The 10,775-nt window shown below is 34.2% G+C and overlaps 1 protein-coding gene across 6 annotated transcripts in view; it reads left to right on the top strand.

Annotated features, from left to right (window-relative positions):
* The first annotated feature begins 4,411 nt into the window (after window positions 1–4,411).
* The window catches only part of BCHE (butyrylcholinesterase), a 79,758-nt gene continuing 73,394 nt past the window's right edge, over window positions 4,412–10,775 (top strand). For 2 of the 6 annotated variants that reach the window (XM_074405614.1, XM_074405613.1), the window contains exons 1-2: window positions 4,412–4,547; window positions 10,152–10,193. In XM_074405614.1, coding sequence (XP_074261715.1) covers window positions 4,433–4,547; window positions 10,152–10,193 — 157 coding nt within the window. In that variant the 5' untranslated portion in view covers window positions 4,412–4,432. The remainder of the gene's footprint in view (window positions 4,548–10,151; window positions 10,194–10,775) is intronic. The other 4 variants (XM_074405617.1, XM_074405616.1, XM_074405615.1 and 1 more) reach the window with 4 other exon arrangements.

The raw sequence follows: 10,775 nt of genomic DNA, 5'->3' as shown, positions 1-10,775 counted from the left end.
GTGCTGTGGTCATTTGAGGGAGCCAAGACCTGTCTCGGGAAGACTAGCAGATGTCATAGGTGGTAGAGCAGCATCCTCACAGGTGTGGCCCAAGACCTTCCTACATAACCCCTTGAGTGGGCAGACCTTGTACATGAGATCATGCAGGTGATCATTCTATTGTAGGACAAGGTTGTCCCAAGTGGGCCCCACTTAGTCACAAGCCCTTTAAGGGAAGTCAGACTCAAAACCCAAGAAGGATTCAGCACACTATTGCTGGCTTGAAAGTGGAGCTACAGAGCTAGGGAGGCAGGAAGCCCCAGGAGGAAAGCAGCCCCCAATTGACAGCCATGAAGATACTGCAAATCCTACGTTCCAAGAACTCGAATTACACCACCAAGAATGAGCTCAGAAGCTAACATCTAGAGCTTTCAGATAAGTCTCCCGTGCTGTGACTCACTGAGCCGGCGAGCCGAGGTTCCTTGCGGATTTTTTGCCTAGGAATCTCCTGGCCTGGCTCACTGTTTCAGATGAATGGGCAACTCTGCCGTCTCAGGGCTCCGATCTCCAGTTAAGAGGGGTCCCAGACCAGTGGCTTTTGTACGGAGAACCGCTGCAACAGGGCGTGGTCACAGCAGCCGCGCGGGCCAAATCAGCCCCCCTGCAGGAACAGCAGCGCTGGGGACCCCTCTGCCTGGGTATCTCCTGGTCTGTGGGCAATAAAAATTCGTCTGGAAATGCGGTGTCCACTCACCCTCTGCTCTTTCACTGGGAGCTGAAGTCCTGAGCTGTTCTTAGTCGGCTATCTTCCCAGCAGTCCTTATTGTAATAAAACTTACTTAAAACAATCAGAAACTAACCTTAATATCTGTATAATTTGGAGCAAGTTATATCCTCTGTGGCTATATTTTCTCAATTGTAAAATAGGGATAATAAGAGTACTTATTTTAAAGATAGCCATGAATTTTAAATGAATTAAGGTATTCAAAGTGCATAGAATCATGCTTTCAAATAATATTTATTACCTAACGTTATTATTATCATCATATAAGTAACAAGAGATACAGTGAAATATATTATGCCCATATGATAATAAATCACACAGTAATCAAAATGTTTCAATAAGAAATTAATATCACAAAATAAAAAGCAAAAAGAATAATGATAAGCCATTTGACTACTTCTATATTTCTCTATGTAACTACAACCACATACATAGATTTAAAAATATTGAATGGAATACATAGAATGATCTTCTCCTTCTCTGTGATATGTGAAATGCAGAAATACACTTTTCTTTGTTATTCATATTTTTTTCAGAGAATGCAGTGCTACTGTAAAACAATAGAAAATTAATAAAAGTTTAGAGCACTTTTTTGGCATCACTATGCCTAAGGAAGACTAATATATTATATGATAACACTAATGTTTTTCACACTGTCTCAAATCTTACTGAATGCTACCAACTAGAAAACATGGGTAACTGAGTTAAAATGGGACCTGAAGCTGGAAATCATCATTCTCAGCAAACTGATACAAGAACAAAAAAAACAAACACCACATGTTCTCACTCATAAGTGGATGTTGAACAATGAGAACACATGGACACAGGGAGGGGAACATCATGGACACAGGGAGGGGAACATCACACACTGAGGCCTGCTGGGGGTGGGGGTATAGGGGAGGGATAACATTAGGAGAAATACCTAATGTAGATGACTGGGGATGGATGCAATAAACCACCATGGCACATGTATACCTATGTAAGAATCTTGCACTATCTGCACATGTACCCCAGAACTTATAGTATAATAATAATTTTTTAAAAGCCACTGTGATTGGCTAACTGAAAGTGATCACAGAGCCAAGACCGTCATGATTGTCCTGCCCAAACTTGAGCATATATGGTTGCAAAATCTGAGCAGTGTTAATGCCTTGTCAAGTGTCTTGTGGTGTTCCATCAGTGTCGCTTACAAGGCATACTCAAGATTGAACAGCAGGATCATTAACCACCCAGGTTGTGAGGTAATGGAATAGTGCTTGCCTACTAACCCTGAAAGAAACTCCCTGTGTGTGACCTACATCCTCTGGCTGGATGTGTGTGAGGAAATGATGGCACCGCAGAAGCCAAGCAGCTGCTGTAAGTTGAGCCACAAAGGGAGAAGCTCTCAAGACAGGAAGAAGAAATGCTTTAGAGGTGCACTGAAATAATGACTTGAATAATGTGGCGTAGCTGTGAAATCATGAGAGAGAAAGAACTACAGGGGCAGGAACAGAAGGTGGTTCTTTGAAGTAAAGACAATAAGCGGAAGAAAAATTGCCAACTTTAGTAATCAGTTGATGTGGCTAGTTAGCCAGTTTAAACATGCAGTAAAGATAGAGATCTGCTTGGAACCAATTATTTTATTGTTTAGCTTTTTGTTTAAAGATAAAAATTAAATATATGTATATATGTGATATACTTTACATAGCAGTGAGTAGATACAGGAAGCATGTAAAATGCTCTGCTGAATTCTGTAACATCACAAAACATGCCTTAGTACTTGCCAGGTTTGAAAGTAAGACTGACTCTATGCTAGCACAGGAAACAATGCAGTGGACTTGTGTCAGAAAGAAGAATTTTGGCATTGGGATTTTTTAAAATCATGTGTAATGAACTCATGAACTCTCATGTGGAACAACAGAACAACAGAATTGCAGTATTTTAAACAGAAATGGCATCACTATACAAACCATTGCATATTTGTCAGTATACTTCCATTTAAAAGGCCTTTCCTGCTTTTATTTATTTATTTATTATTTTATTTTATTTTATTTTTGAGACAGAATCTCACTCTGTCACCCAGGATGGAGTGCAGTGGCATAATCATGGCTTGCAGCCTCAACCTCCTAGGCTCAGGTGATCCTCTTACCTCAGCTACCTCTCAAGTAACTGGGAATACAGGCATGCACCACCATGCCTGACCCATTTTCTTGTGGAAATGGAGTTTTGCTATGTTGCCCAAACTTGTCTTGAACTCCCAACTGAAGCAATCTGCCCACTTAGGCCTCCCAAAAATTTTGGGATTACAGTCATGAACCACTGTGCTCCGCCTCCTTTTTCTCTTTTTTAGATAGATTATGTATTCTGTAACTTATATGGAACTAACTTGTTATTACACAAACTATATTCTAAATACATTATAAATTATTGTGATTGTGATATTCATTATTGAATCAATACTGCCTAAGTAGCAATTTTCACAGAAAATACACTTTTAAAAGATCAGTTACTCTCTTCAAAGCAGTTGACATGAAATATGAGAACAATATAGATTAAAATTATGTTTCCCAGCAGCTTCTAGTGGTAAGAAATATTTTGATTTGTATAAGCCTTAGCTTTCTCATCTGATGAGGTGGTTAATAATATTTAACTCTCATGTTTGTTGGAATAATACAAAATATTTAAATTGTCAATTATAATGACTGTTGTAGAATGACAACAGATGCCAATTATATTTGTTTGTTTGAAAATTTAACACACTATTAAAAGCCAAATGAAGTGCTTACCTGCAAATATTAATACATGCCTTCTGTTTAGTCCATAGTGAGCCCAAAAGTAAGAGATTTAAAAGTGAAAATTATCACTTACAAAAGATTAAGACTATATGACATTGAGAAGATAGGGGTTAAAGAGTTCATTAAAGCCTTTTTAAAAAATTGTTTTCCTGAACATCATTTCAAGAAAGGTGAGCTCCGAAGACATGAATATATTCTCTAGAGCATGTCCACTGCCAGTTGATAAATGTGTCTCCTCTGTAGAGTTTGGTGAAAATCATTCATTTTATTTTCCCATCTTGACCAGAAAATTGTGGCTTCTCACTATATATGACTGCCTACAGGGTCTTCTGAATAGGAAATTACCAAGGCTGAAATTTGTATGACTTAAATAAGTGTTAGAGTGTGGGGCTTGAAAGGATACACATATCAGAGACATCCATTCAATTAATAGAACTAAGTTTTTTATTTGCACAGCTTATATCTAGAGCATTCTGTTTCTTATTTTCTCTTTTACTGTCTAACTGCACAGTTAGCACAGATTGAAACTATAACGGATTTTGATAATAACATTTCTTTAGAATGAGGTGTACATCTTTAAATCTTAAGACAAGCATAGGAAATATGTATATTCTAAAAAAGAGAAAAAAAAATTTTTTAAGTTCAGATAGTGTTAAAAAATGCATTTTCTGTTACATTTCAGATAATTTTAAAGAAGCTTCTATGCTTTTTTCTTCATTCTTAGAAGAGTCCCTGCAGTTATCCAGCATGAATCCCGTAATACTTCTTCAAATGAATCACTATTGCATTCATCCTATTAGCCTCTGAACAGATGTCAGAAAGTAAAGACTGGCTGACTCTAGATCAAGTTGCTGCTGCCAAATCTCGCGAGCTTTGTCAGTAACAGTTGATTGTAATGTCAGTGCAGTCCAATTCACAGGCTGGAGCAGCAGCTGCATCCTGCATTTCCCCGAAGTATTACTTGATTTTCACTCCTTGCAAACTTTACCATCTTTGTTGCAGAGAATCGGGTAAGTTGCTCTGAATTTACACCTTCATGTAGAGATTCAAGTGACTGCGAAGCTCATTCTGTGGCATGAGAGTGATCTCTTCACGTGTTTGTTGTGTTCCTTTGGTGCTCTGTGGGGAGCAGTCACTGAAGCTTGCAAATGGGACAGAGGAAGCGAGCCAGCAGGCACATGCATCAAATCTTCCTATTATTCAGGGAACGCAGACTTTGTTTATTTAACTGCTGAGAAAAATAATGGATTTATTCAAAGGAGCATAGCACGTGTGGAATCACTGTGATATATATTCTTAATGAGTACCCTAAGAAAAAACATTCATACTGGTTTACCCTTAAATGCATTGTTTAGTGAATCTCTCCATAAAAGTAATCTTTGATTAGTCTTACTCTAGTATTTTCTTTTTAAATGGTATAAAATTAATAGTTATTTACTTTTTACTGAACAAGGTACTTTTCTCAATCAACGTTTTGTCACCTAAAACTTTAACAATAGTAATTGGCAAATGAAAGATCTAAGTTTATTGCATGTAAAAATAAAAAAACAAAACACCAAACCTATTTTCTGATTTGATTTACAATGATTTACGAACATGTCCCCTTTGCCCTTTTTGTTCACTTTTATATGTTTGTTTAAATTATAGCAAAATATTTTACATTTGCTATTATTTTGTTATTATAGAAATGGTAAGCAAATATACTTTCTGCTCATCCTATAATCTTGTAAACCTGTTATTTTAATAACATCAGTTGCACTTTAACCAGGGAATTAAATATTAAGAATTATAAAATGTATGAATGATGAAGAGTATACCGAAATATGATTTCATTATTTATGATTTCTATTTGTTATATACTTTGATTTTATGAGTCTGTTGTCTACATTTTTATGAATGTATTTCGTGATAATAAACTCTATTAGGAATTCCTGTCACTAGTCTGTGTAATACCTTCCTTAATATAATCCATCTCATGTTCACAATAAATATAATTATTATTTACTTATATAAATAATTACTTTGTTTAAGGATAACCGTGAGCTATTTAAGTGTGACTTCAACATTTGAACAAAAATTTTCAGAATTTTCTCTGGAAATGAAATAAAGTAGTCTTTCGGATGCCAAATAGAATTTCTAATCAGATTATCCTAGCTCGGTTTTGTTCCCCAGTTTTTGTTTTGTTGTTTGTTTGCAACATCCTATTTTGTTAATTGTAAAAATATATTTGGGATGTACTCTAAATTTCATTTTTATAAAATATAAGCTAATCGTAGCTAAAAAAGTCGCATCTTACTCTAAAAATTTAGTTCCTTCTTTGATTCATTTCTCGGTAAGTATAATACATTTTCACTTTGTGTATTGTCTTCATTTTGATGTTTTCTTGCCAGCATCTACTTATTCTTGCCAAATTTAGATGGTCCCAGATGTTAAGAGAATTGTAACTGAATAGATATCAAGCTAAGAGAAGATTTAATATTCAAAGAAGACTCAAGACATCTCTCTAATAATTGATTAAATTATTCACACCATGAAAAGTTTCTGAATGTTCTTCCTTATTGAGAACAGATACACATCTTAAGTTTCTCATATCTAATGTAGTGTCAGCTACATGTATACATGCCTAAAGTATAGCTGAAGAATCCTTGAAAGACAGTGATGTAGTCTATTTATAAAGACTTCCTCAATTCCCCACTTCACTTAGGCTGCACAAAACAAGCTTTTTAAGTTTAATATAAAGACATAGTTTTTCTGATTTCATCAAATACATTTAATAGCCCTTGTTCTAGATCATATTAATATTATCTAGATGACCATTTTCTGCCGTTTTAAGAGGGTTTATTTTCAAGTAGAAATAAATATTTATTTAATTGTAACTTTTTAAAAGATAGGAAAATTACTCCATATACAAGGGAATTATTATGACTATTTGCTGGTCCATCTTTAAAAACCTTGGCTGGTCCTTTATTTTGAATATCTGGTTGATATTCATGTATGGCAAATAAATAGCAAATAAATAAATAATTTTATCACATTCCTATCTTAGAGTATAACATTTTATATTAGTTTTTAATATCACCTAGGGAGTTTTGATAGTACTTTCAAAATTGAATTTAAAATGCAAAAAAAAATTTCTCCGCTTTTTATTTAAAAGTTATTGTTTTAGTAGTTTAGCATTTTCAAAAATTGCCAGTGAATTTACTCAATTCGAATCAAAAACTCAGAAACTCAATTCTTCAAAAACTGGAGTTTTTTAAAATTTCAAACAAAAACTCCTGTCTTTATTTCCAAGATTAAATACTATTTTGATAAACAAATCGATCTAAATTCAGATACACAGATGTACTTGTGAAAATGTGCCTCATTCTTTATGATAAACATGTTCTCTCAGAATTGTTTAATGAGACAGTATTTAATTGCATCAGAATTTATAGAAAGAAATATAATAGTTTTGTTGAATATCCTATTTATTAATAAAATTTTTGAGATACAGACTCAATATTTTTATTCTCTTTTTCTTTCTTTCTTTTTTGATTGTTCAATTACATGATTAACATATTAAATTTTTAAAGTCTTTTAATGGGAAAACTACAGAGCGACATGTTAGAATAGAGAATACCATATTATAAAAAAGGCAAAGTGATGCAAAAATAAAGTACTGCAGTTAAATGTAAATATATTGGCCTATAATATACTAACAATAATCTGCATATTTTATATTAAAGTGCACATTAAATAATATATCATATAACACTCTGCAACAATACATGTGAGTTGGCATTATATTGTCATTCTGGCAATGAATGCATGCTTGCAAAGATTGCTTTGAATGCTACTAATTACATTATTTATGTTGATGACAGATATAATTATTAAAAAATTAAAGATTTTAATCATAACAAGATTTGCTCAGCATGAAATATAAATATAAACATATAATAAATTTTTATTAAATCAAATTAAGTTTCAAGGGAAGATATTGCAACCATTTAGTTGTTATAGCAACTATTTAGTATAAACAATGAAACATCACATTTCATAATTACATAAAACACAAATACAGTTTTGTAGTAAATACAGTACTTGCTTTGCAATAAGATTATTAAAATGTTTGTAGAACAAGTTTGAAAACTATCAAAGACCAAAACTATCAAAGACAATTTGGTCTTTGGTTTCTAGAGACAAACTAATATTCAACTAAAATCAAGGGAAAATATAGATGGTTTTTGCATTAGACTTAGAAGAACATTGACTGAGCTAGGCACGAGGGAGAATGGGTACAACCAGGGATGCTTTGCAATTTAGAACAAACCTACCCAATCAGCTTTGCCCCTAATTCCCTTTTTCTTCCCAGGGGATGTTTTCAAAAAAAAAAAAAAAAAAGTCACCTTAGCATTTCATTTTTCTCCAGATGCTCTCCTGCATTTATTTAAGTGAAAGGGATTAGCGTTTAACAAAAGAAAAAATAACTGAAGTAGTAGTCCCTCTAAAACTTTGATTATGTCTGAAAGTTTACTAGTGTGAGGTAATAGGAAACTCATTGTTGAATTTTATTCATTGATTTATTTACTATGATTTGTAATACAGTTATACAATACATAATGATGTTTCAATCAATAATGCTCGTCTTATACAATTACAATATTTTTACTGTACCTTTTCTATGTTTACATATGCATACGCTTACCATTTTCTTACAATTGCCTGCAGTATTCAGTACAGAAACATGTTGTACAGATTTGTAGCCTAGAAGCAACAAACTATCCCATATAGCCTAAAGGTGTGATAGGCTATAGCATCTAAGCTTCTATGAGTACACTCTCTTAGGTGTGAACAATGATAAAAGTGCCTAGCAATGCACTTCTTAGAACGTATCCCTCTCATTAAATGGGATATGACTGTACAACAAATTGCATTTATTACCAAATAGTAGCTAAATATCAGTAGAAAATGCTGTTAAAATGTTTTATTGATCTTAGCACACATCTAATTGTACCAAATACAACTGGAAAAATAGTAATCTTGTGGTTTGATTTTTGAAAACCTTATTATTATAGAAATCATTTAATATGTAAATATATATGCATATACATATATATGCATATATATATATACATATATATGCATATACATATACATATGCATATGGGTAGAATTGGATATAGATATATTCATTAAATATCAAGCCCTGAACTGAATGCTCCAGACCATGGATTAACAAATTCAGATATTTATTGGGGTAAAAAATACTTGTAAGTCACTGGCTGTCCTTTCAGCATTGGTGAATTAGGCTGATTTGAAATATGATACCTTAGGTCTGGGACATAGGCATCAGCATAGTTTCTTATTCTCTTTCTTTTGAGAAAACCTGAATTAAATAAGCAAAGAAAAAACTAATGCAAATGTTTAGTGTTTGTAGGATTAGTGGATTGGTTGTATAGGTTCGATTTACAATTATAGCATGAGAAAAAATAATAAAGGGAAAGTTATACATTTATGAACCTTTGGACCTTCATTATGTGAATGAGAATCAGTATTTGTAATTGACCATATTTAATCGGATTTCTTGAAATTATATAAAGGCATTAGTTTTTTTATGGCTGGGTATGGTGGTTCACGCCTGTAATCCCAGCCCGCTGGGAGGCTGAGGCAGGCGGATCACGAGGTCAGGAGTTCAAGACCAGCCTGGCCAACATGGTAAAACCCATCTCCACTAAAATACAAAAATTAACTGGATATGGTAGCACATGCCTGTAATCCCAGCTATTTGAGAGGCTGAGGCAGAAGAATCTCTTGAGCTCAGGAGGTGGAGGTTGCAGTGAGCCGAGATCGCACCACTGCACTCCAGCCTGGTGATAGAGCGAGACTCCGTCTCGAAACAAAAGAAAGACATTAGTTATTTTAAATGATATTTGCATCACATTTTGCTGTCCATCTTTATCACAGTTTCCAAACCTGATTCCAATTTCTTTTTCATTGAAAAGAAACTCAAGTTTGCATTATGAATTTCTGATAAAACTTTGATCTCCCCAAATAGTCTCTTTATGTCATCCAATAAATATTATTTCATAAATGTCAAATACTTATGATTTCGTAGGTAACAAAGATTATTTTTGCTTCTGCCATGTGGCCCAATCATTTTCCAGCTTTGATCCTCGATTTTAGTCATTTTTTTTTTCACTATCAAAATACAAGTAATTTTGACTGTGCTAACACATTTAGCTTCACTAGTTGCATATACTTTAATCTGTTAACCAATTGCTATAACAAATACATGTTGAGTCATAGTGAGTATGAAATTTCTCTTAAGCCATTATCTTCTCCCAGACATTATAATACTAGCCACTGTTTCTCTCCATTGACATTATAAATCTGATAGAGAAGTCCCTTGTGTTAATTAAATTTTAGAGAAATTGCCTGGAATATTTCCTCCCTCCTTGCTCTTTATTTTTTCCATAGCTCTTACTAATGGTAGCATGTTTGTCAGTTTTCACAATGTGTAGAATAAGTGGTTACTACCATATATTTGTTACTTAATATTCTTTTTTTTTTTTTACAATGTGGAATATCTTTTTAATTAATTAATTAATTAATTATTTTTTATTGCATTTTAGGTTTTGGGGTACATGTGAAGAACATGCAAGATCATTGCATAGGTACACACATGGCAGTGTGGTTTGCTGCCTTCCTTCCCCTCACCGATATCTGTCATTTCTCCCCATGCTATCTCTTCCCACCTCCCCACCCCCCTGTCCCTCCCCCATTTCCCCCCAACGGACCCCAGTATGTAGTGCTCCCCTCCCCGTGTCCATGTGTTCTCATTGTTCAACACCCACCTATGAGTGAGAATATGCAGTGTTTGATTTTCTGCTCTTGTGTCAGTTTGCTGAGAATGATGGTTTCCAGGTTCATCCATGTCCTTACAAAGGACACGAACTCATAGTTTTTGATGGCTGCGTAATATTCCCTGGTGCATATGTACCACATTTTCCCTGTCCAGTGTATCATCAATGGGCATTTGGGTTGGTTCCAGGTCTTTGCTATTGTAAACAGTGCTGCAGTGAACATTTGTGTGCATGTGTCCTTATAGTAGAATGATTTATAATCCTTTGATATATACCCAGTAATGGGATTACTGGGTCAAATGGGATTTCTATTTTTAGGCCATTGAGGAATCACCACACTGTCTTCCACAATGGTTGAACTAATTTATACTCCCACCAACAGTGTAAAAGTGT

The sequence above is a fragment of the Saimiri boliviensis genome, chromosome 9 (assembly GCF_048565385.1).
Source record: "Saimiri boliviensis isolate mSaiBol1 chromosome 9, mSaiBol1.pri, whole genome shotgun sequence".
Lineage (NCBI taxonomy): Eukaryota > Metazoa > Chordata > Mammalia > Primates > Cebidae > Saimiri > Saimiri boliviensis.
The sequence above is the reverse complement of the archived record's forward strand: the minus strand, read 5'-3'. Positions and strand labels throughout refer to the sequence as shown.